Source organism: Cryptomeria japonica, chromosome 11, assembly GCF_030272615.1.
Source record: "Cryptomeria japonica chromosome 11, Sugi_1.0, whole genome shotgun sequence".
Taxonomy (NCBI): Eukaryota; Viridiplantae; Streptophyta; class Pinopsida; order Cupressales; family Cupressaceae; genus Cryptomeria; species Cryptomeria japonica.
In genome coordinates this window covers 594,376,982-594,404,599 of record NC_081415.1, presented here as the reverse complement: position 1 = coordinate 594,404,599, position 27,618 = coordinate 594,376,982, and the positions used below count along the sequence as shown (strand labels likewise).

At 38.8% G+C, this 27,618-nt stretch overlaps 1 protein-coding gene across 4 annotated transcripts in view; it reads right to left on the bottom strand.

Annotated features, from left to right (window-relative positions):
- LOC131076332 (uncharacterized) overlaps positions 1-27,618 on the bottom strand; it is a 242,703-nt gene that overhangs the window by 199,460 nt on the left and 15,625 nt on the right. For all 4 annotated transcript variants that reach the window (XM_058013472.2, XM_058013473.2, XM_058013474.2 and 1 more), the window contains exon 4: positions 9,772-9,914. In XM_058013472.2, the coding sequence (XP_057869455.1) occupies positions 9,772-9,914 (143 nt within the window). The remainder of the gene's footprint in view (positions 1-9,771; positions 9,915-27,618) is intronic.

The window sequence follows — 27,618 nt, the reverse complement described above, 5'->3', positions numbered from 1 at the left end:
GCTCTAGGACCCTTGGTAGGACAAAGAATAAGGTAGGAAATTCGCTCCATGTCCTTTGTAAGGACAAGACCTATAGTGGGATTTTCACTTCAAGACCTTGGCAAGGGCAGGACCCATAATGGAATTCGCTCTATGTCCCTTGGAAGGACAAGGTCAAGGTAGATATTTCGCTCAATGTCCTTGATAAGAATTTTGCTCCAAGACCTTGGTAAGGACAAGATGGAATTCGCTCACCGTCCTTTGGAAGGACAAGGTCAAGGTAGATATTTCGCTCAATGTCCTTAGGAAGGACATGATCTTGAAGATAAAAATCGCTCTTGGACTGCGGCAAGGACAAGACTGTTGAGTTCACTTAAGGACCTTTCCAAGGACATGGCTTGAAATTCACCACTTTCTTTTACCTTGTCGATTTGAGCCTTAATTTTTCCAATCTCTCCACATGAAAGCATCATCAATTCGACCCTTAAGAACACCTATAGAGGAAGTTTGCTCTCTGACCTTCGAAAGGACAAGACCTAAAACAAAATTTCGCTCTAGGACCCGAACAAGGTACGGGGTCTCATGTCCTTAGTAGGGTACGGGGCCTCATGTCCTTAGCAAGGTACGAGGTCAAGGTACTTGGGCAAATTTCAATCCGACGAGGGAGCAAGGTACGCATCCTTAGGAAAGACTCTTGACTTAGTCCTTTCACCTGACTTTGCTTAGTTTGTTCAATCCTCAAGTCTTTCATCCATAAATCATTCTTGCCACATGCTTGATGACTTACTTCACTCCGCCCAGGAGACCAACCTGACATGATGACCCTCTAGATACTGGAGAAACTCTATCCCTTCAATGCAAAGACTAATAGCAAAGACTCTGAAACAACCTAGAAAGCGAAAAGGATTAACCCTAGAAAGCGAAAAGTGGGGGTCCCCATTTGCAATGGGGCGATGTGTGATTACCTCACAACAGATACCTTTGAGTATCTTTGGCACAAGTTGGGGGTTATTGCCCCTCCTTTAAACTAGATACATTCAATTGGTGCATTTGTCCAAGGGGAGTTCTAAAGTCCATCTTTTGCTCCTGGATTGATGCAGTTTGCTCTTAAGGGGTGCAGTGAGTGTTGCAATTATTAGAGTTTATCTGAAAGGAGGAGAGAGAATATAGCAGAGTGCCCTTTGTCCTTGATGTCAAAGGGGGAGAGAGATGTAGATTGGGAGAGAGTTTGGTGTTGTTGGTGGTACACAAGTGTTGCCATCAATGACAAAGGGGGAGAATGTTGGAAACTTGAGTTGCTATATTGTGTTGTCATTGATGTCAACCTGTCTTGTGTTGTCATTAATGTAAGTATGTGTTGCAGATGGTCCGAAAATGTATGTTCAAATGTTATTGTGTGGTCTAGTAGTGATATTGAGGTGTTTCTGAAAGGTTGGTAAAGCGGAAGTTTCAATATGTAGAAAACAACATTTATGCAAGAAAGAGTTTTTAATGTCCCTATGGAAGAACGCTTTGCATTCCTCCAATATGTGAAGATTATGGAGTGCAGATCTGGATATAATGTTTATGATCTGTGTATATTGTATTATCAAGTTTACAAGTCCTTTGTTGCTCAGATGATGGAGTTAGTTGTTTCTAACAATGGCAACCTGCCAGAATTGGTCCGAAGAATGCTTGGCGGTTCTCTAATTTGTGAATTCAAGTGTTGCAGCTTGAAGGACATGTTTATTTGGTTTGTGCAGTTTTCTAGTTCAATTTTCTAGTGATGGTTTGATTGGAAAGTAAAGTTATGGTGTTTTGAGTTCAATGCTATCAACAAGGTTGGTTTTTGGATATACTTTGGTAGTTGAGTTTTGATAATGATATGGGTCTCACCATGGTGTGTGTAGATCTGCATTATGTTTTGTGCATTAGAGAATAGTTTTGGGGCCGACTGGTTGGCGTGCTACATTGTTTATCTACACGTTTCATTTGATGTTGACCTTGGAGGATGTGTTAGTTTCTGCAGTTCGTTGGAATTGTCTAGAAATGATGTATTGTGATGTATTTGGGTCCCCTCTATCTCCTGAAGTGAACCACAATGAAAATTATAGGTCCAGGGGATCGAAATTATGTAAAATTGTTTCTTTTGTCTATGGCCAACCCTTAACTAGGGTTTCAATAAATTATCTTGTATATATAGGAGTGCAGGTGTATGTGTTGGTTGGATGCATGTGAATTGATGTTAAGTGGATGTGACTCATGTGCAAGAAACTTTGATATTGCAGAAGTACGAAAGATAGTTGAGAAGAGAGTTGAGAGAGTGTTTCCGGTTAGATGTGTTTGCCATGACGTTGGTCACTTGACACAGTGGTTCAAGGACAATTTCATGATCAGGAGATCTTGTTCATTTCAGTTCATTTGATCCTATGCACCTACCGAAAGGTGTGTTCCTTTTGGCTGTTTGTGCACCCTTGTATCTTGCCCTAAGGTTGTGCGCCTTAGTCTTGCAAGTCCTTTCAGGGGCAATGAGCTCCTTGTCTTTGAGTCTAAACATTGTAATTAGTTATTCATATTGTGAATGTGATTCTCATCGTCGTTTTTCCTGTTTAGGGTTTTCCACATAAATCTAGTGTTCATGTGTATGTTATATGCTTTGTGCTTTCATATTTCATAATTACAATAACTAGTTAAGTGTGATTTGAAGTTTAATTGATCAGAAGTAAAGTATTTTGAGGTCTAGACTAATTCACCCGTCAGCCCCCCTAGTCATGTGTGTTTCTGTTGACGTGTTTTTTAGGACAGTGTCTAACACAGAATAAAGTTACCAATGGTCACTTCACTCTCTCTTGATCAAAGTTTAACCATATGCTAAGATTGCAGAAAGTTCAAACGGCTAACTCCAAGGTTCCTTCATGTAACAGACATGACTCAGTTGGCAGATGTGATTGTTGGTAATCCAAGGGGCCTTACGTTTGGATTGTTCTTTCACTTCTTCACTGTGGCTGGAACTTCATCATCGGATATGGCAATTTTGTGATGTTGTTGCTTCGAACAGACTAAAATGAACTGAAAATAAAGGGGAAAGGGTTTAGAAGGATCTAAATCTATTCCTACGGAAGTGATATCAACAGTTAATGCTTTGGTGGACAAATTCCAAATAAACCAAGCTCTGCTTCGCTAAGTTTAACTACAACTCTGCAAGAACCGGTAAAATCTTCTAAGGGTTGAATACCTAACACAGCGCAATCCAAGCAACTATCACAATCGAACTTAGCACAAATTTGGGGTTCAAGCTAACTTACAATCAACAAGATGCAAAAAGTAGAACCATGGAAATTCATCAAACACCATTACATTCTTTATTGAAATCAAAGCACTTTATCTAACAACTGAGAAAATAAAATTCTATTCTAAGTGAGGAAGGTGAAACAATGCAAGTAACTTAAGTGGACACCATTAGAGAACAATATTTCACTATTATTTTCTAAAAAACTTATCGCAACAATTTCATACAAAGCTCCCTCTTACAAATGAAGGGGTCACCCCTTTATATAGGCTTCAAGCCTTGGCTACATGCAAAACCCTAATTAGGGTTTTCCCCCAAAAGTTTCCCCACACATGATGCAACAAGGTGGGAATCTACAATAAATGCCCATGAAACCCATTTATAGTTAATTTTTAAATGCCCAAAATGGCATCCATTGTGCATTAAATGTACCACTTCTTTCAAATTCCCCCAATGTGTAATAAATGCTCCATCATCTCCTAAATACGATAGTTACATGCGAAAGATACTCCACCACTACATTAAGTACGACATCTGCGATGCAATGAATTAGCCGCCACCATGGTCAAATATTCTAGCAATGAATGCGCCACTATGCCTTCACGCGACGACTGCATGCAAAATGATGCTCCATTGACTCAACATGCATTGACCCGACTACCATTTGGCAAGAAACCACTGGAAAGAGAAAACTTCAGGAGAGAAAAATTTGATCCATGAAGAATTGTCTTGAGGTTTTTTGAACTTGCCTTGCTCTGGAAGAGATTTTCAATTATTTCTCAACATCTCCTATTTTTTAGGAACTTTCCTAAAATTTAGGACTTGGGTCCAAGAGAGAGAAATCTCTCACGAGTCCAAATCTGCAAAAAAATTTGAATTCTGATGAGATTTGGTGCCTTAAATGGAAATTCTAAATATTTCCCGAGGGGATTTCCTGCATCTTCATTCCATTCCTGACCTTCAAATTCCCCCTCTGCCTAGGAAAATTTCCACTCTTGGGCATGGAATTCACCTGGTGATGGATTTTACATTGTTTTCACGAATTCCATGGCACATGGATTTTGGTGCCCTTCAGACTCCTTGGGCGGAATTTTGACTTGGTCCTGGATTTTTCCATTTCTTCATGTTTTCCACGCCTTGCTCCTTTTGGCGCCCTACCCACGTGGTTCTTGGGCGGAATTTTCACTAAGGCAAGGAATTCATCTTTTTGTTATTCTTCCATGGTGTTGTGACTTTAGCACCCAATTGCTTCCTAATGTGCTAATCCACCTTGGTGATGGAGTTCACTCTGTTCAACACTTTCTATGAGCATGCTAGTTTGGCACCCCTCCTTGTGTTTGGGTGCAATTTTGCCAGTGTGGAGGATTTTCATCATTTTAGCAATTTCCAAGGCATTGTAAGTTTGGCACCCCACTTCTCCATCTGGGCACTATTTTGCCTTAATCATGGAATTTTCCATTTTTCATCTTTCTATGACCATGTAATTTCAGTGCCCCCTCTCTCAAACTGGGCGTTGATTTCACCTAAGGAATTCTCAAGTTTTTTCATTTTTCCATGATTCATTGATTCTGGTGCCAGACTTGGCACATGGGCGCAATTTCCCATTTAGCAAGGAATTTTCATGTTTTAGACTTTTCCAGGACCATGTGGATTTGGCGCCCTACACCCTGTCTTGGGCGCCATTTTCCCTTGGTCATGGATTCTTTGCATTTTTTATCTTTCCATGCTACCTTGAATTTGTCGCCCAATCTCTAACTTGGGCGCCATTTCCCCTTGAAGAAGGAATTTGATCAACTCTCTCCAAACTCAGTCAGTTTTGAACCTTTCCACAATCAGGATGCCATCTTGGGGAATCAAAGTGATCTCCACGTGCCAGACTTAAAAGATTTCTTCAATGTTTCCACTTCTGGAATGGATGTCCACACCTAGCCATTTTTGATCCAATTTGTTTTCTTTTGACTTTCTGGATTTGTACAGATCTTCAAGAATGCTCAGTCTACCTAAATGGTCCTGTCAAAAATGAACTTTCCAAAAATAAAAACTTTTCAAAATGTCTAAGTTAGACCCCAAAACAGGACGCATGATAACTTACTATAAATAGAAACTTACTAAAAATAGAAATTACTAAAAATAGTAAGTTTGATTTTTGGCAAAATGAAAGCATTCCGAGAGGCACTAAATCCCTAAAAAACAAGAACTTTTTAAAAATAGAAAGTTGCTCAGAATTCACTCAAATTTTACTAGGAGGTTCCTTGAAGGGTCCTGACTCCAATTCTACGTTCAGTTTTTTAAAACCTTGATAGGAAACCCCTAAAATCTAGGACTAAAGCCAGAAACCCTAAAACTGACAAAATGAGCCCTAGACTTAACCAATTTTACTCAAACGAAAAGCAGACTTGATCAATTCAACCCCCAAACACTTACAAACAGAGAGACTAGAGAGACTGTCACAAAAGACCCCAAAAAATGAAGACCAAAAGACCGAGAGGGCCTAAAAGTAGGGGGTCCCCATTTGCAATGGGGCGATGTGTGAAAACACCACAACAGGACACAAGGAGTGTTGCCTTTGGGCTTAGGAGGGAGGGATTCTCGAGACACCCTACTATAATTGTCCTAACTTCACTATCATGATTGGCCAAATAAAGGATCATGACGGGAATGGCTACAAGTATCCTCGCTAGGTACACCACCTCATTGTGGTGACCGAATAGTCCCATGAGGCCAAGAGGGATTGAATATGCACTCTTGGGCCTAGGGTAGAGGAACATTCAGGAACTGTAACATACCCTTTATCAGATTATCTTAGCCTCCCTATGGTTGACATCCATCATTAAGTTATGTCTATCTTATAATCAAGTTAAATGTTCCTAAACCCTAATAACAGGATCTATGTTTTGCATACTATCTCTAACAAAGATTTGTTTAATTATGTTTTCAATGATTATCTAACATGTTCGCAGGACCTCAATTTGGGTGATCTAAGTTAGTATGTAACTCTATTCCATCTACTTCCTTGGAAATCCGATTTTAGGGCAAAACTAGGGCATTTAATTAAAAAAGACATTACAGTCAAGTTTCTAGAAAAAAATTGTGTCAAATCATTGTTGCAGCTGTATTCTAGCATGGTTTATGAAGAGTTAATATAAATGAATGTTTTTGGTCCAAATTGTCTCCAACTACAATTTCTTATTTCTTTGAATTGAGTTGCTAAGGTCTTTTTCAATTCTTTGCACACACTATGACAAATTGTTATTCAAGAAGTAATGTAAGCCTTTTATAAACAACAATAGGAAATATGGAATTTCAAAGAGATTATTTATTAGAGCTTAGATCACAGGGCTATATGCAACTAATTTAGTTACTGTAAGGCAGTAACAAAAAAGTAAGCCAGCAGAAATATTGTAGTATTATGATGCAGTGAAAAAACCAAGTTAGTGACGCTGTTGCTTTGGATAAGGCACGAATCCATAGAATAAATACCTCCTCCCAACCCACAATACATCAATGCTAGAAAAATCAATCGAATGTAATTTAAATGTGTAAATTACTGTTGCGTTCATACCTGTGAAGTTAAAGATACAAGGAAATAAGCCACTGCTGTTTGTAATCACACAGATCCTTGTCGATTTGTATGTTATACCAATTTGTTGTATATCTTTAGACCATGCAATCTTATGGGTCTATCCACCTATGCTCTGCAAAGTCTTAAGTGCAGGGGAGGATATCCAGTTTTATCCTCTTCATTGGCCAACCAGATAATAATCTTGAGCATAGAACCTGAGAATTTATTAGAGACTTTATATCTGTCAGTTAAGAACTAACACCCCCAGAAGAATCCTTTCAAATCGGATTTCTCCTCAAATGATATCTTGGGTACTTTCCAAGTGATTGCAGCTAAGTGTTGCAGTGCATTCTGCCTCATGTAAGAACTAAAGTTCGCTCAAAATTTACTTCTTTTGAAGCCATTGCTGCTTATCTCAGTCCTTTCTTTACTGGAGCTCCCATGCCTACTTTATTTTCTTTGAAACTTTATGTGTTGTGTTTTTCTATTGTTCCAGGTCTTTGTTGTACCTTTATTAGACTAAAGTTGCTTTCTTCCTAGCATCTCAGTTTTACCTTTATTAGACTGAAGTTGCTTTCTTCCTAGCACTCCCAATATATTTTCTTTATTACTTTCTTTCTCAACTCGAGCATACAGAGTGCCCATCAGAGAGATATTTTGCTTTCATCTCACACCCACTGAAGTGACTTTAATTGAAACCCACAAATCAAAGCTAAGGCCAGTCAAGGAGGCAACAGTGTTAAAATGAATAACAATGTAGTTGAGAACCAGACTACATGAGAACAACATTATTACATAGACCATTCTGAGGAAAGTGCTAAAAATATAGACTGTCTGGCAGCAAAGTGTGCAGTGTTGGGACTAGTGAGTTTGCACTCAACACAACAGGGCTCAAATCATGTCACCTATGGCAAAAAGTATGCAGTCCTGTCCATATTAAGAAAAGATTTTGGCATAGTAAGAACCCCAAAGACTTGGCAACTTAGCCAAAGAAAATGAGAATCTTTCTGCATATCAGCTGCAGCCTGAGTGGAGCACATACCAACTAGCATTCTCGAAGTAAGATGAATAGAAACAAGATTGTTCCTATATATAAGGGTTCAGCCACATATTAACAAGTTAGCAAAGATCAAAAGAAATGCACATTTATGCCTCCTAAGCCCTGATGCCTGCTTTGAATCAGGTCCTCTAAACATTAGTTAAACACAAGGTATCACTAGCAAAGCTACTAGTTAAACATGGGGTATCACTTGAAAAGCTACTAAGTTGCGAAATCAATAAATATATCATAAAGATTTAGTCATCACTTAAACACTTATGCTAGCCTCTATACTGATACATATTAAGAGTAGCTACAATGTTTATTCAAATTGTCATATGTCTGGAAGGTTAAATAGAAGCAAGGCTCTTTCACATATAATTACTACAGCAGAGCAGCATAATAAGAAGAGCACGTGCTCCAGATGATAAACAACTATACTTTTGGAGAACATTTTTCCTATTACTTGCTCATACACATAGAGATAGAGGACTTATATTCATATGGTTAGCTTATAATGCTATTGTACTTAAGCATTATGAAGTTGAAGGAACATAAATGAATATCCTCAAAACAAAGACTAATATACGGCCATCACTAGACCCATCATCGAACTACTCTATAGATGGCATTCCTTGTTCATTGGCAGAATGAATTGAGAATAGGCTCACCATTTATGTCTCCAACCATCTTTGCTTGAGGTGCAGGATGCCATCACTAGACCCATCATCACCTACTCTACAGATGGCATTCCATCTTCATTGGCAGAATGATATTGAGAATAACCTCATTATTTATGTATCAACCAACTTTGCTTGAGGTACAGGATGCCTGGTTAACACAGAGACTGACTTTTAAGGCTTGCCTGGATAGTACGCAGAGCAAATTCCCTCTGCAAGTTGTATGGTGAACATACAAGTCAGAGGTTTATAAAGAGGCAAATTCCTGTAGGTTTTCCAATAAGTGCAAAGTATGGAGATGGGAAACTATCTCTAATATTCTCACCAATTTTTATCACATCAAGATGTTACAAGAAAATGACTTATGGGCTTTCCTATGAATGTGCACCTCTCAAGGCTCATCTATGCAATTACAATATTACCATTAAAAAATTCTAAATGGTCATTTAATTATAAAAGAAATCAGCAAGAAATAAGTTTGTTTTATCTTTGAATGGTGCTACACAAGATCCACAATTAAGATAGAAATTGTCATACTTGAAAATGGAAACATAAAATCAAAATTGTCATACTTGAAAATGGAAACATAAAATCAACCTATGGTGGCATTATTTCCAACTCCCTTATTTTTGCTGGTGGTGCATACTTCTTGAGAGAATTTAGTAATAATTAATGTGAAAAATAAGTTCCCACTAATGTGTATGTATACAGCATTAATGCACAAGTCCCTTTCTTTTAGGCATAAGAATTCTACTTTTTAGGCACCAAAGATGATATTCTTGTTCTTATTTTTGGGTCAGACTTCTTTACATTATCGTATAGTCCTGGCTAGAAGCCTCATTTCTATGTCCCTTAGCTGACCTATCTCCCTGATGGCAGAAGCGATCACAGAAGTTGATCATATGATGGTTAAAATTTTAAGCCTTAAAACCATACACTCAAATATTAGGGAAGCTTCCATCCTCATGATATCAGTAGTTTCTCCAATATTTTTTTTCAGTGGTTCCACTAAAGTATGTTAACCAGGTTAAAACTTGTGTACCCAGTTAAACCCTATGGCCCTTATCATCCCAGGTGCCTCTCCCAAATTTTCCTCCCTTACCTCTTAATATATTTCCTTGAAGCTGGATTCTAGTTGTTATCACAAGTTTAAAAATTTAACCGGCTACTTCTTTAGTTGTATTGTTTCTTTCTTGAGCCATAACATGTCCATCTAGAATGAAGTTACTTGTGGTAAACTTACAAGGAAGACCATGGCATTGCCTCTCCAAAACAACGAGTTTCCAAAAAAGAATTTGATAGCACTACAGATTTTACTCGTCTTGGACGATACTGAACAAAAAGTTGTGCAAGAAATCCCCCAAGAGAGGTTCCATAAAGATGTACCTGTGAAGAGAATCCAAATTAGGTACCCTACTACAAAAAAAAATTCCTTGCACATATGGATCATGCAAAAAGCCATCTAAAATAACAAATGAGATTGCAATATTATATAAAAATTAATTCATTATGATTTATGATCACATGCAAAAAAGCATGTACATTAAAACCATAAGTGTGCATCCAATGGAAAGAGAGAAAAAAACTTCAAAAGAAAAGAGTCCAAAGCCAGTTATAACAGTTTTGTTTTTAACTTGCTTAAAGTTCGTGTTGTGCCTTTCTCTTGCATTATTCTGAAACCACTTTCGCATTTGAAATATGACTAAAAGGACTTTTGCTGTTATAAATTTATCTTCCATCATTTTAAAATTCCTTTAATTGAAAATTGAAATATAGCTTCCTCTTTTTCTCAGCATGTGTATATATGTACATATGTATTTCTTGCTTTCATTATGTCTTTTAAATCAGTAAATGTTTTTTTCATGTTACCACGGGTGCTATGAGGCCTCATTTGACCAGACATCCATTTTAAAGGTCAATCACCTCTCCTTTAAGCATTCTGCAATTCAAACCTATGCATGGGCTATCATTTTTCCCAACCCATAAAAGTTGGGGATGGTCAATTTTCCTACATTATGCTGTAAGTCTTGATTAGTTTGATTTTTTCCCTTTCTATGAATATTCTTAGTTTCGGCATCATAATATACCGTGAAGGGGATGCTCCTCTTGACTCCAGGTCAAGCCTTGCATATGCTTCGGCAAATACATTCAAGGTAATATTGGGTGTATTTAATTCCTCATCTTCCCTTGTTGATCTTTCCCTAGTCAAGAAAGGAGGCCAATTTGTTTCTGGGGTTCATCTTAATGTAGTTCTATTGCCACTTTCAGATTGACTAGGACTGACATCTCTTTCATTTCTTTGGTTAGGTCTAAAGGTATTCATGGTGGTGTTTATATTCTGCAGGGTTTGAAGAAGACCTTGAGTTGTTTGTTCATTCTTTTCTATAGAGGCCCTCAATTCATGTTCCATTTGTCCACTCCTTGTGTGGTCTTGGTTGTGATTGTTGCTTGTGGTCTCTAGAGCTCTCAAAGCGCTTTGACTAAGTTGCATCAGTTTCTTTTTGTCCCTCAGGCTGGCAGAATCATGCTCTGATACCACTTGTAATGTCCCTTTTGGTAAAATTATCTCCTTGCACATATGGATCATGCAAAATGCCATCTAAAATAACAAATGAAATTGCACTATTATATAAAAATTAATTCATTATAATTTATGATCACACGCAAAAAACATGTACATCAAAACATAAGTGTTCATCCAATGAAAAGAGAGAAAAAAATACTTCAAAAGAAAAGAGTCCAAAGCCAGTTATAACAGTTTTGTTATTTACTTGCATAAAGTTAATGTTGTGCCTTTCTCTCTTGCATTATTTTGAAACCCCTTTTGCATTTGTGTCATAACCCTAAATTTTACTCACTATTTTAAACATTTCTTTAAGTTGAATTAGAATGATTGGGAATGAATTTCTTTATATATACTAAAGGAAATTGTTTTCTTTATAAAAAGTTACGTTTAAAACTAAATGTTAAAATATTTATTATAGCTATTATGTTTCAAAATCAAATGTTTGCTTTAGATATATAAAATAGAAATAAAAAGAACAGCAATAATAAAATGTATATATTTTATACATATAGAAATGCTTTTATGAATTTCTATATGTATAAAATAATACATTTTATTATTGTTGTTCTTTTAAAATGGTATATTTTATTATAAAGTGATAATGAAGGGAATAATCACACACAAAATGCATGAAGGGAATAACCATAAAATGCATGAAGGGAATAATCATAAAATGTATGAAGGGAATAATCATAAATGCATGAAGGGAATAACATGAAATGCATTGAGGTAGGATTTTTAATTAAAAAAGTAGAGTTTTCCAAATCAGGGGAAGGAAGAACATTTCATTATTTTTGCAACATTATTTTTTTTATGAACAAAAATAATGTAAAATTCCCTCTTATTTTTTTTGAATTTTTCCACAATTACATTCAACACAAAACTTGTTATGGTTAGGAAATGAAAACCAAATGCTGCTGAAAGGTAACCCTTCCACTTTCTGATCACCAAGAGCCCAATGTGGGAAGGTGAGAGCATACGGTGACAAGGGATTTGTTAGCTTTCTAATCTACTGGAAATTACAATGCAATTACAAAATTGGGCGGCAAGCCAGCCCCTTCCACTTTTCAGCGGGATGAAGAACACAAACTTGGCGGTAAACCAGCCAAGGTAACAAAGCATAATAGAACCAAATCACTCTACCGCTTATGTAGCGGGAGGACTTTTAAATGAAACTATCACTCAACCGCATATCTCAGTGGGAGGACAATATCACTCAACCACTTGCTCAGTGGGACGACTAAACTGAATTACAAACATACAGGCGGCTAAGCCATCCTCTTCCACTTGTTTAGCGGGAAATACAACATAGAATGAATTGGTCAATATTACTGAAGCAATTCTTACAATGATAGAAATGTGAAAGGAGATAGAGTGAAGTACATATCTTATGAATTCACTAACACATTCTAACCAATAATTCTACTTGCTGTTCTGAAATCAAATGCAAGGAAAAGGCAGAACCAGCCATCCCGAAACCCACTAAATTGCTTGTAACTCACTCAAAACCCCATAGAATCATGCCAAATTAGAAGCAAATGAAGCATATGACATAAGCAAACAAAACAATACCTCAAAACTGCAAATGAAGAGCACCAACAGCAAGGAACGCATCCCAATGCAATTCTGGAAATGGCGTTTTTACTGAAAAGTTTGATGTGCAACTAAAAATTGGAGAGTTCTCCAAATGCCACGCCAATATAGGAGACTTATCGTCTCTCCGATACGCTTCCAATGAGCCCTCACCCAGAATGATGCATTCAACACACAGGTAGCTACAAGCAAAAAACACTTTCAGCCGGCACACACCAGCAATACCAAAAAAACCAGCAGCACACACAAAACTTCACCAACACACCCAAAAATCACCAAGAAGATCACAACTACGCACCACAGCTAGGAGTGATGTCTCACACTCAAAAATGGAAGGAAGGATCTAGGAGGTATTCACCCTCGAAGAATGTCTGGAGTCATTCCGACAGCATAACGATATATTTTCTCTAGATGCCAAATGAGGAGCCCAACCTCTGTTTATATAGCTTTTCCAATTTGAAATTCAAATGAAACTAGCTCCCAATTTCGCCTCATTCCAATGGCATTTCATTTCATAGTGGACCTGTTGACGTGTTTATTATGATGGCGTCCAACACAAAATAAAGTTGCCCAACGGTCACTTCACTCTCTCTTGATCAAAGTACGATTGCATGCTGATATAGTAGGAGAAACAGACAAGCGACTCCAAGGTTCCTTTTATGTTGCGGATGTGACTCAGTTGGCCGATGTGATTGCTGGTAATCCAAGGGGCCTTACGTATGTTGAAGAAATCTATGCAAACTCGAGAATTTATTGACACGGATAATTTGCAATGAAGCTCTAAGTTTTATATTTTCGAATTATGAAATATGCAAAAAGTAAATAGGAATAGGGTAAAGGGAAACTAAACTAAAGGTAATCTAATCCTAGGAACAAGGAGACAGGATAAACTTGTGCAAAATCCAACCGCGCTTCGCTTCGCCAGCAAAGCACAACTTACACGAAGGCGGTGCAATCTTCAGGGGGAGTGCTAAAGATTTTCAAATCGTCAAAAGAAACCATCAGATAGAACAATCTCTTCTAACAATCGAAGTTGAACATACACTTATAACGAGGCTCAAACTAACTTTGCACGGCATGCAACAATCAGCTGCACACCAAAAGTATGAGCAGGAATTTGGCAACAAGCGATCCTATCAAATCCAGTTCATCTAATTGCATGAAAACAAATCTAATCTATGAAGAGAACGAGACCAAGCGAGTTCCGAAACAACACAAGAACACAACCAACAATTGAACATTGTATTAAGTGTTTGCTTCAAAAACTCTTAGCAACAATCTCTTACTATAGTCCCTCCTGCTGACAAAAGAGGGGGTCACCCCCTTATATAGGTCTCAACCCAGATTACATGCAAAACCCTAATTAGGGTTTGCCCAAAAGATTCTCCACACATGATGCAACAAGGTGGGAATCTGCATTAACTAACCCACTATGCCCACTTACAATAAATTTAAAAGGGCCTAAAATATCGCCCATGATGATGATCATGCCCGGAATATAACTGACGTCGCCATAAATACCCATCACCCTTCAAGCGACGGCGACATGCAAAAAGAATCCGTCATAAAACCATTATGAGGGGACGACATGCAAGAAGATTCCCTTATCCTGTGGTGGCATGCGTTGACCGGTCCCGCACCTAGTCAATTGTTCCCTTCAACCATAAATACGCCATCATGGTTCAGTCAAAAGACTTTCATCCAAAAACGGACGGCCATTATCTCGTTCATTAATGGCGTAAGTAATGAACCTACCGACGACGGCTTCCAATTCTCCAATGGAGACACTTGGCACATTCTCGATGTTGAATTCCATCAAGGCAATCTCCTCTTCACTTCTAGAAAAGAAACTTTCCCAATCCACCATGGCTTCCTGTGTTTTCTTCATCATACCGGAGAATGAAGAAACATTTGCAAAATGTTCCTTGGGAAACAAACCGACGAAGAAGAAATCATGCAACTGGGATTTCAAAGAATTCACTGTTATTCCCCCGCTGCTGAGTTTTCTTGAAAATAAAGCTTCCATGGCACTGAGGATTTCTTCCTGTATCCCTCTGATGGATTCCTTCAAGGTGACGGAATCAATGCTGAATTTATCAAGGGTGTTCTTCCCTGAACAGATGGCGTAGAACCATCGAGGAAAGTTGTAGGCTTCATTCTCCTGGATTACTTTCCCGTCTACCAGTGTTTGTCTTGGGGTCCTCATCAGAGCCCTGAGTCGGGAAATGGTTAAGTCTTGGTAGACATCAACGTCTTCCCATAGTCCTTCCGCCGTTTCCAATCTACTTAGGAGGGCCACGAACCTTGAATGGAGCTGAGCTAGATCTTCTACAAATTTCCCTGCCTCAGCATAAACATCCTCTATCCATTCTCGAGAATTTTGTGCCATTGCCTTTGTAAGTTCCGCATCATCAATTACTTCCTTAGGAAGGAAGGGAGGGGGAGTGGCTGAAGGACCTGCTTCCCTGAGGGGTTTCTTGAAACTCCTGACATACTCGCATAGAAGTTCGTTTTCCTCCTTCAGCCGCCTACACTTTGCTTTTGTTTTCAGCAATTTCTCCTTCATGGCAAAGGAAGAATCGTCGAAATCTCCCATTACTTGACCGGTGGAAGCATGGCCAAGGTCCACCTGTCTGATGACGTAATCTTCTTGCCTGACCTCACTCCTATCCCTATCCACAGCAGGTTCAGCAATGTGCAAGGTCCGGGCTCCGGATTCTTCCCTAACTACCTTGGAAAATTTCCGAGGGGCCTTCCTTTCCGGTGGCTAATCCATCCTCTTCAATAATTCTTCTAATTCCTGAGCAGGATTGGGCTCCCCTCTTGCTTCATTTCCCAATCTGCCTACCAACCAATCCGGCGCGAGGATGGAATGGCTATGCTCCCCTACATGCACCTGTTCTCGAGATTCCTCTTCCATTTCGCCAGGGATAGTCTCTATGAAATTATCCTGGCGAACCTCTTCCAGGCGCGGGGAAACCTCTTGCCTCTGACTTCTTGGCTGATGACGGCCCTGTGAAGCATTGATGCTGAGTATATCAGGTGCCGGAACATTTCCTGGAAGTGGACCTGCGGGATGTGGGAACATTTCTACTTCTTATACGCTCGCGGAGCTGACTGGTGAATGTTCCCTTCCTGTCCTCGTTCTCTTTTGTGGAGGCTCCTCCTATTGGGCTTCCTGCTGAACCACACGCGGGATTTCCTGTTGAGCATCCTTCGTCTTTGTTATCCTTGGCCTCTTTGGGGCACTCTTTCCTTTGTCTATCCGGGCCTCTCTTCCTGCCTGACCCTGTGAAGAGTCTTCAGTTGCCTCGCTATGAGAATCCAGATTTCCCATCAGCTGGTATGTCAGAGGGACATGGTTTTCAACCAACTTTCTTGTCTGCCTGTCAATCCAGTGCTAAGTGAATTTTAGCACTGGCCTAGCCAAAATGTTCAAATCATCTACTTCAGGTTCCGACCAATCTGGCAACAGGATAGGTTGATCTTTTATCCTCTCGAATTCGGGTTGCATCAGATCTGAGTCTTCCTTCACCTGGTCTGGCACCTGATGGGTCTCACTTATTCTAATGGTGTCGAGGGGTAGCCTGGAGTGCATTCTTCTCCGGACCTCAAGGTCATCCTTGGCACCGGCCCAGTAATCTTCCAAGTGAATCTATGTATGAATTTGACATCGGCAACCTTCCTGATCTGGCTATAAGGGTCATATTGGGCCCTGGAAGTGTAAAATGGTAGTCGGTAGAATGCCAACTCACTTGCTGCACTTTCAGTGGCCTCCAATCCTGGGCATATCTCCATGAAATCTCCCAAGACAACTGGAGATTCAATAGATTGCTTCTTCTTCTTCTGCAGCTAATCGTAGGCAGTCAATTGCCTCATGAGCTCGAGCAGTATAAGCTTATCTGACGGATATCTAGGCAATTTGTAAGATTGGAAGGAGAAACCCTGTGTCGTGATGTAGGTGAACTTGGGGAACTGCAGGAATGCGGCGCCATACCTCTGGACCAAAACACTTGCTTGCGGAGACAACCTCATGTGCAACTTATTTTGCATAAGTCGTGTCGTGTACATGGTGAAGGTGTCATTTGCCAACTTGTAGGAATTCACGTTGTGGAGATGTAGCTGAGGATAACATTCATGCACCTTTAGCTGAGCTGGCCCGCAGCCCATGATTCCTCTTGCTGGTAGCCCATCGAATCCACCCCTTCGTGCCAGCATATAGAACGGATAGGAACTCATGAAGAAGGACTGAGACTTTTTCTCCTGCAAGTTCTACAATTGTTCGTGCAAGTAGTGGTTGATCAATCTAGCCCAGTCAATCAATGTATTAGAATTCATGATCTCGCCAATGTAGAAGAACATCCAAGGCTCGAAGTTCACTGTGTGCGAGCATCCCATTACTCTGCTCAGCAGTTTTATCATGTCCACATATTCCTGCTTGAACTTGAAGATTGTGAGAGTCTTGGGCATCTTAGAAACGTGCACTCTAGGTTTCAGCAACCATTGCTTGTTGATCAAATCAGCAAACCTGGTGGGGCCTGCTTCATAGACTGCTTGGGCTCCGCTGCTGGTCCTGTATGTCATGGAGTAATGTAAAGGGATTTCGAAGGCTTCACCAATCGCCTCTGGGGTCAATGTTGCCAGTAACTTGCCGTCTGGCGTTGAGATCGTCTTCTGCTCCAGATTGTAACGTGCTGCACATTCCAAGACTAGATCTGGGCATTGAATGGCGAGAGGAAAGCCAGCTGCTGCAACTATTCCGCTTCTCACAATCTTGACAGCTATCGGAGATGGATTGTGTCCTGCAGTTCCGAACATTCTTATCTTGAACGCAACCCAGTTGAACGTGTCGAAGTTGGTATCACTGATCTCTTCCCATCTTGAATTCAACCGAGAATGGGGAAGAAAACACTTTGTCTCTGCTTTGATCATTGCTTGCCTGGAGATATTAGTTGTCCTGCTAGGTTCCACCATCCTGGGAATATTTCAAAATGATGAAATAGAGACTAAGTATAGAAAACTTTTCACTTCTTCACTCTTTCTTTCCTGAATCTCGCACGTGAAAAATGAAATGTTTTTTCCAACTTATATACAATTCCCAAGAGGTATCAAATAAGTAACTGCATTTATGGCGCGTCATACTTTCCTTAATTATTATGACATGCAAGGCAGTTTCCCATGCATGTGAGTTCGAATTTAGAACCTTCCTTAAATGCTCCCAGTCATGCGTCATACTTTGGAAGATTCCTCCCGCCAACTCGTTGATTCTGTTCTTTCCAATTTTGGAGGGAGATTGCAAGATCTTTCTCGAGATTTGCTCAATTCCACTCTGACTTGTCATCTCGTGCCGTCGAAGGAACTTTCCCGGTTTTTCTCCATATCCCTATTTTTTAGGGATCTTCCTAAATTTTAGGAGTTAGGTTCATTGGATGGGGAATTTTGTCCTGATTCGGAATCTATAAAAATTTCCATATTTGGCCAAGATTTGATGTCTAAAAATAGCATAATTGAAAATTCGCCCGAGGGGAATTTCTATTTTTAACCTTCCTTGACTCCTTGGATTTCGTGCCTTAGGCAGAATTTCAAATTCTTTGCTCGGGTGAAATTTTACCACGCCAAGGATTCATGAATTTTCCACTTGTGAATCCCTTCATGATTTTAGTGCCCCAGACCAGACCTGGGCGCATTTTCACTCTGTCCATGGAGAGGTGGAATTTTGCAGTTGTGAATGCATTCTTGATTTCAGTGCCCCAGGCCTGACCTCGACGCATTTTTGCTCTGTCCATGGAGAGGCGGAAAATTGTGCCTGTGAATGACTTCCTCATTTCAGCGCCCCAGACCTGACTTGGGCGCATTTTTGCCCTGTCCATGGAGAGGTGGAATTTTGCAGTTGTGAATGCATTCTTGATTTCAGCACCCCAGGCCTGACCTGGGCGCATTTTTGCTCTATCCATGGAGAGGCGGAAAATTGTGCCTGTGAATGACTTCCTCATTTCAGTGCCCCAGACCTGACCTGGGCACATTTTTGCCCTGTCCATGGAGAGGCGGAAAATTGCACTTGTGAATGCCTCCTTGGTTTCAGTGCCCCACGCCTGACTTGGGCGCATTTTTGCCCTGTCCATGGAGAGGCGGAAAATTGCACTTGTGAATGCCTCCTTGGTTTCAGCACCCCAGGCCTGACTTGGGCACATTTTTGCCTTGTCCATGGAGAGGCGGAAAATTGCACTTGTGAATGCCTTCTTGGTTTCAGCGCCCCAAGCCTGACTTGGGCGCATTTTCACTCTGTCCGTGGAGAGGCGGAATTTCCTGCTTGTGAACGACTTCCAGACTTAGAATATTTTGACCTTCCATTTCAGGGATGATTCTTCAAATTTGGCCATTTTAGACCCCTGCCTGTCTGCTTTCAACTTTCCATATTTAGAAGTGATTGTGCATGTTGACTCTCCGTCGTCTGCTAGCCTAACCCTACCACAAATAGACTTTCCCGAAATAGAAACTTTCCAAAATGTCAGAGTTAGAGCCCAAGACAGGGCGCAGGATGACTTACTAAAAATAGAAGTTTACTAAAAATAGAAATTACTAAAAATAGTAAGTTTGATTTTTGGCAAAATGGCGACATTCTGGGACTCGGAAAAATCTCTAAAAAATAGGGACTTTCTAAAAATAGAAAGTTACTCCATTTGGGCTCAAATTTTGTTGGGAGGTCCCCTGAAGGGTCCTGATTTTAGTTGTATGTTCAGTTTTTTCAAAACCCTAACAGGAACCCCTAAAATCTAGGACAGAAGGCAAAACCCTAGAAAAAGGACAAAACAAGCCCTAGACCTCACAGAATTTGCTTGACAGAGAAGCAGATTAACCTCAACTGACTCCCAAACACCCGCAACACGGAGAGATAGAAGAGATTGCCACTAACACACGCAAAACGAAAGCCAAACGACCGAAAAGGCCTAAACGCAAAGGGGGGTCCCTATCTGGGATGAGGTGATGTGTGATTAGGTCACAACAGAACCCAAAGTGGAGCCCACTTTCCCAAGTCAAAATCACACCAAGGAGAGGGGCCACGATTTTTGACATTATAAATTCTTTAAAATATAAAGAATGAAGTCTCCCTTTAATTCTCCAGATAAATCGCCCAGACATGACTTAAGAAAAATATTATATTTTGCACAATTTCCCATAACATCAATAAGTGATAAAATAATTAAATAATAACCTTAGGATAAGGAATAATATTTAATTAAATTGCTTATAGTTCCAGTACTAATTATTAATGGAATCCAGATGAGGCTAAACAATGAGGATCACTGAATTGTGCTGGGACGGAACCAAATCCAGGACTGCCAAAAATAGAATACCCCAAACTGCTACTTACTAAAAATAGTAAGTCATGAAATAATGCTCCAAAAATCGTTATCTTTGCAACCAGAGAAAAAGCTTGGCGAGCTTAGCAACTATGTACCATCCTGACAGCCAAACCCTAACTTACTAAAAATAGTAAGTTCACCTTCCACCCCTGACAAGTCTAGTCAGAACTCCAAGGAACATGGGAACCCTTAATTCATCTTTCCACATAGCCTACGGGTCTCCGGAATAGGCCAATGGACCACTGAATGCAACATCACAAGGAAGGGGACATTACAAATAACTTAGCCAAATTTTGGAGAGAAAAGCCTTCTTGCTTGATTTTTGTATTTTGAAGAATGAATTGGTTTGTGGATGGATTCAAATGGGGTTTACTGGGTTGGAGTAGGAATTGGGAGACCTTCAAGCTGTCCAAGAATTGTACAAATTCATTTAGTATGTTGGGAGTTCTTTGCATTTTCATTTTGGAAAAAAATGAGGTAGGGCTTCTCATGTCTATTTCATCTCTTCATCTTTTGAATTAAAATTTGTTGCAAATTGATTGTAGTGTGGTTTTAAGCATTCTCCCTCTTTAAATATTTTCATTTGAATGAGTATATTATTTGTATGTTTCCTATTTGTAAAAGCATGGGTTTACATGGGGGATTGTTGCTAAACTTTCATTGGATTATGGAAATGTAATTTTGAATGCATTTTGTGTAGTTGGGTCCATGGAGACCAATGGGTTCTCTCAGATTTTTGGTTTTGTGTATTTAGGATTTGTTTGCGCTTTTTGAGGTCCATCAATGAGGATGGCCTCTTGGATTGGTTTTTATTCAAAAAGTGAATTTTATTCAAAAAACAAAATTTGAGTGTTTTAATGGCATAGGTCAATGTGAAATATTATATTTATATTTTAATTTTTTTTTATTTGACTCGATTTGAGTTTGTCTTCAATCGATTATGGTCATGATTAGATACACTATAAATCAAGGGAAAAGGGTTAATCAAGGTTAGTAAAATGATGTGTAATTCATGTACCTTAAGTATATAGTTTCAATTTGAATGCAATTCAATAAGTCATTATAGATGCTTTACTCTATCTAAAAATTTATGAAAAAAGGATTAACATCAATCTAAGAAATTAACCTTCAATGTAATCTACACAATTATTGACATGAAATAATTGATATAGGCAGCTCTATAATATGATCATTTGACACCCTACTTGTAGTGTGGATATTAAGAACAAGGATAGATAAATATAGGAGTACTTATGTCAAAGTTGTTCTTCTAGTGTTTGATTTAAGAGTACCTCGTGACAGTTAATGATGAACAACTCATTTAGACTTTAAGGTAGGGGACATGGATTAATGTATCATTTCAAGGGAAAACCATAATGCCATGATTCATGATCTTGGTCATTATCATATATATTTGGATACTTTTATCTTATCAAGTAGAAATCTATTATTGACCATGAGGAGTTGAGAATAAATTAGTACATTATTTACTGAAAAACAATAGTGAGTGTGGCTAGAGTTAGGTTGGAAGTGATCTAGAGGATACAATGAGCTAGGACCTTATTTTATTAAAATTTCCATTATTAATCCATAAGTTAACCTCTAGGTTGAACTAAATGCACCTAATATGATACATATGGCCATAGCTAAAAACTTTTCTTTGAAACCCACTTTAGGTCACATTCAATTGATTCACTTTCTGGGAAGATCAAAAAAACTAATGGCAAAGAGAGAGGGATGACATTGGCTCTATTAAATGTATTTAAGCAATTTTGTTGAAGCTTTTGATCCATTAATACTTCCATTGAATCACAAAGATCTTGATAAAGATGCAAAATTAGAGAGTTTTAAATTGCTAATTAACAAGCATAGTTTCACTATTAAACATCATGTAGGAAGAAAAACTTCTCAATTGAATTAATACACGTGTTAGAAGGTGAATATAAATTTAAACATGGATATTTATATGTTCATATGTCATGTTGTGAGCAATTGGGACAAATGAAAATGTGTGTAATGGATATCAAATGTGATTGATCTCTTAGCATATGCTTACTAGTTGAATCACTATGTTTTAAACCCTCTTCCATATCATAGTTTTGGTACAATAGTATCTTAGAATGTACATACACTATGTCGCACTAGATTCCATCACCCTACCAATTTCGAGTTGCTAGACGACCTCGTGTAGGGTCGGCAATTCTTCGTGTCATGAAGAACTCCAAGGAAGCATAATTGCTTCGTGGTTGGGTGGAAAAGCGCTCTGGCAATGTTCTCGCCCATGGTGTGCTCAACGGAGATAGATGTCGGAATCTCCTATTAGAATTATCATCAGCTATCTACATTATGTAATGCTGTAATCAACCTTATGGTCTTTTATAAATGAAATAATTTCCTTATGTTTGCCTATCTCTTGGCTCATGTACTTCGACAATACGTCAGAATATAATTTTATGTCTCTATTTTAATATATATTTGAGCAAGTTGTGTTAATGCATTCTTAGTTATGTGTGAGATTAAGTGTGATTATGTAATTTAATATTTTAACTAAATGGAGGTCCCTACAATTTGAAATATTACTAAAAATATTTCTGCTATTTTAAATTTACCTTCCATCATTTTAAAATTCCTTTAATTGAAATATAGCTTCCTCTTTTTGTATGTATATGTATATATGTATTTATGTGTTTCTTGCTTTCATTATGTCTTTTAAATCAGTAAATGCTCTTTTTCAGGTTACCATGGGAGTTATGAGGCCTCATTTGACCAGAGGTCCATTTTAAAGGTCAATCACCTCTCCTTTAAGCATTCTGCAATTCAAACCCATCAAGGTTTGAACCTATGCCTTTAACCTGGCAACACCTCATCCAAAATTTATTAGACAAACATTCAGATACAGTTGAACTGGTAAGACCATGAGAATACAGATTCATTGCAAGTTCAAAAACAGCTTAAGAAAGTTATCTGTTACATATGTGCAAAAAACTGCAGCTCATTTCGAGTATGCAAAAGTTATGGCAGTGGCCAAATTTATCTTACAAGACCAGGTATCAATGATTGGTTTGGTGTAACGTCCCTTTTTATAAATGCCCTAATTTTTTGCCCAAATATACACATGTAAGTCTGCTTCCCAGTTTAATTTATTGTGGACTGCAAGTATATTCCTTGATCGAATGCCTTTTTATCTTCTCTTCTTCGATGCTGTTTTAAGTATTTATTTCTGTACTGTTCGCTGCTTATTGGATTGAGTGGAGACTGTATTTAATGAGTTTTGCTCCTTCTAATTCTGTTTTGAATTGGAATAATATTCTATGACATTCTTCAATTCTCTCCACAAGACACTAGAGTAACGTCCCTTTTTATAAATGCCCTAATTTTTTGCCCAAATATACACATGTAAGTCTGCTTCCCAGTTTAATTTATTGTGGACTGCAAGTATATTCCTTGATCGAATGCCTTTTTATCTTCTCTTCTTCGATGCTGTTTTAAGTATTTATTTCTGTACTGTTCGCTGCTTATTGGATTGAGTGGAGACTGTATTTAATGAGTTTTGCTCCTTCTAATTCTGTTTTGAATTCGAATAATATTCTATGACATTCTTCAATTCTCTCCACAAGACACTAGAGTACCATGATCCAGATCTGATCTTGATCGCTTTCTATGAGAAAGCCTGCTCTTCTTTTTCACTGATGTCCTTTCCTTTCTCTAAGGAAGATCCAACCTATATAGCCATTGGGATGAAGTGTTGCCTCCCTTGCTCATGGTGATGTCCTTCTATTAGCCAAGTTGGCCTTTCTTTTAATGATTAGTTGCAATTAAATTTCCTTGGTTGGCCCACCCTTTCATAAAGATAATTGGGGTTAATGGATTTTTTGGGATTGCCCACCATACACATTTTATTTGTTATTTATTTGATAGATGTCTTAATTGCTGAGTTACTTAATTACTACCTGTGCGATTTCTAGTGTCAACCCTTGAATTTAAAATATGTGATGTCTTATTAATAAGACAAATTTTCTAAAATTATTTATACTATTTCTTAGGCGGGGCATGACATTTGGTCATGGCCAAATTTATCTACAAATTCATATGGGCTTGAATTCATCTTTGATAGGCCAAGGTAACATGTGATAGGTTTAACCACTGTCAAACTCGCACATATAGCAAAACTGACAGATCTGAAAGGTCTTTCAAGGACTTGAAATAGTTTTACTTATTTCTCAGCACATGGAAGGCATTACTTTCCTTAGTTAAATCATGCACTCATCATCTAGCATAAATACACCTAATGAGGTATGTACTAGTAACTTCTTCTTTGTAATGTCTTCCCTATGAGAACTTCTTCCTTCTTTGGAAGATTTCTTTGGAAGGTGAGGCAAAAAATAGTTGAGAGAGCGTTCAGGATGAGAGTGGTATTTCAGTCATGCTAAGTCTTAAGATAATTTGCTAACTTGCCAAATTCTTCTGGAAAATCGTTGGGTCCTGGTTCGGTTCTGTCCAAATTCTGGTCCTCTAGAAATTCTCTCCAAATTCGTCCAGGGTCCTGAATTTGCCCTGTGGGTTCGCTGAGAAGGACCCTGGGCGAATTTTGGGGAATTTCCAGCGAATTTGAAATTCAGTGGCAGAACCCAGGTCGAATTTTGGCAATTAAACACGTTTTTTCAATTTTTTTCAATTTTTTTATTGCCTATATGGTCAACTTGACCCCCCAACCCCAAAATAGACCACTAAAAAGGCTGAAAAGGTAAAACATATCTCATTTGGGGATGAGACACTTGACAGTGGTGTATTATGAACTTATTTGCGGTTGCATATATGTATATATTTTGTATTTTTTATTTTTATATGTTCTTGTACGGATGAATTGTTGACGTGGCTAAAGTCGCATTGCTACGTCTCTATCCGGCCAACGCAGAATAGAATTTACTCACCGAGTATCCTATCCTCTCATGTATAAGGAATCCCTAATGTTGTTTTAGTTGATCAAAGGGGACAACCTCAAGGTTCCAAATGTCAGTTTTTGACTACAAGATAACTCAACAATTGATGTGTTTTACTGGGAGCAAAAGGGGCCTTACGTTTGCAACAAGCTGGTCTACTGCGATTCTTAGACTGGGGAATAAAAGCAAAGGAGAAGGGTTAAGAGACCTAAAATTAACAAGGCTAGTGTGTGAGTAGACGGATTCAACGTAACCAATCCCTACTTGGCCAGAATAACTCACAACCTCACAAGAACGGTGCAATCTTCAAGGTGACTTGGAAGATTTTCAGACTGCAGGTGCATACCTAAGCACCCAATTTTGGTGCAACTCAGATAGACATCTGCAATTGAACTAAACACAATTTTAAAGGCTTAGATTAACCATACACAGGGATACACAATCAGCATATCCCCAATGGTATGAACTCGAATCCATCAAATACTTACACACCAGAAAGAATCTATCTAAACTTGCTGAAGGAAACCATGCAAACAAAAGAAAACAAAGATAACAAACACCATACTTCAATGTTCATATATTGATTTTGGCTGTCATTACAACAATTTCTACAGCAGTTCTACTCTATTCCTAACTACTAAAATCTAACTTTCTAACAATCTAACTGTCTACAAAAACTCTAACCCTTTACAAAGAGAGGCATCCTGCCTTTTATAGATTTTACAATTTGAATTGAGGGTCAGGATTGACCACATCCAAAGGCCCTGATCTGCCCTCTAGAAGCCTGGCAGCTTTAACCCATGCCTACTCAATTCTCAGTTGTCCCTTCAACCACTTTCTCAACTACCTACCACTATTTGGCATTAATCCGATCAATCAGGTAGTTGGAGATAACTAACTAGTGTCCCCTCACTTTGAATCCATTAGACGAGGCCCATAGGCAGCTCTCTTTTTACAATAAACAATTTCAATTTTCAGAAACTGAATTTATGGAATTAAATCCAGCTGTGTACGCTTCTGGGAATGCATACTTGGTAGCATTTCGTGTTCTTTGTCTTCAATCTCGTTGATGGACTTCAACTCGTCGTCCAATGGTGGCACGCTTCCCCGTGCTTTGTTATTTTGGTCCTACGCACTGCATCTTCATTTCTTGGCGTTGATCGCGATCATGCTTCGATTTGCGCTTCAGGTTGACGTCTTGGCTTCTCTCAACGCCATAGATCTGCAAACAATGAATTCCACTTTTAATAATCATTTTAAAAAATTAAATAAATTAATTTAACAAATATTAAATTTTAGTCGAAGTTAGGCTTTGTAGTTTAAACTCCTTCTCTTTGATAATGAAATTCGGCCATCTGGAGTGAAATGCAAGAATTCCTAGACGTCAAATGTCAAACTTGGTCTTATTAGGAGAAATATGTGATTTCATTATTTTGCCAAGTTTGAACGCCTAACTTTAAAAAGTTCGACAAATTTGACTCAAAAAGGTGTGATTTTAACATTGTTGTTCATTTTCGGCATGCTTGGTCATTTGAGCCTACTTGTGCGGCTTTGAAGCTTTAGCGGTTAAATGGGGCTCTTGTTCACGACTTTTAAATTCTTTTAAGTTTTGGCTCTTTAAGTCATTTTGCGGGATTCTGGTCTTTCAGCTAAATGGGGTCATTTTTTTGCGAATTAGGCTTCTATTTCGCTTTCGGTATACTAAGTAAAAATGCGAACTTGACTCCTTTAAATCATCTTCGGCTTACTAGCCGATTTGGCAAGATTTGTTCTTTCTTCATCTTTTTCGGCTTGATGGCTGAGTGCGTGACTATGTTGTTTTGTTCATTTCGGCTTAAAAGCCGATTTTGAGAGCTTTACTCATTTCGGCCTAATCGGGCTTTTTGGGTGATTTCATAACTTTGGTCTCTTCTTTGAAAGAATCTCGAAATTCGGCCATTCAAGCTGAAATGCGTGACTTGGCATTGTTATGATTTTCGGTCGAACTGAGCCTTCCCACGATTTTGAACTTGACCCTAGTTTCGATCTTAATAGTTGAATTGAGCGATTTTGAAGCTTAATGAGATTTTCGGGCGTATGAAGGAGGAAAGTCGGGCCATCTGATGTTTCACGCGACTTAAGGTTTTTTTTAAATGCCTAGCTCTCCATTTTCGGGCTATTTGGGTGATTTGTGCGACTTTGTTTTACGAAACCACGACCATTTTATATGAAAATCGCGACTTAAACTTCTGTCCATTCAATTTCGGGCTTTCAGATGAATTTGTGCGATTTTATGTTTTGACTTCACCCTCGCCCTAATGCAAAAAACTTAAGTTTACTGATCAAACCGCGCAATTTTTGCTTCATTTTTCCCTACGATGTCGGGTTTTCTCAGGCCCTAAATGTGCAACTTTAGTTACTTTCGGCCAATGAAGACTTACTGCGCGAACTCGGGTTTAGCATGGAGAATGTGCGATTCTTCTGAAGGCGTTTGACTTGTGATTTTCATTGTTTGCCCTCTCCTTTCATTTTCGGCATTTTGAGTCGAAATGTGAGATCTTGGTACTCCGTCGGTCATTCTAGGGCAACTGCGCGATTTGAAAGTTTATCGCACCATGAAGGCTTTGTTTCGGGTTTGCAAGGCAATT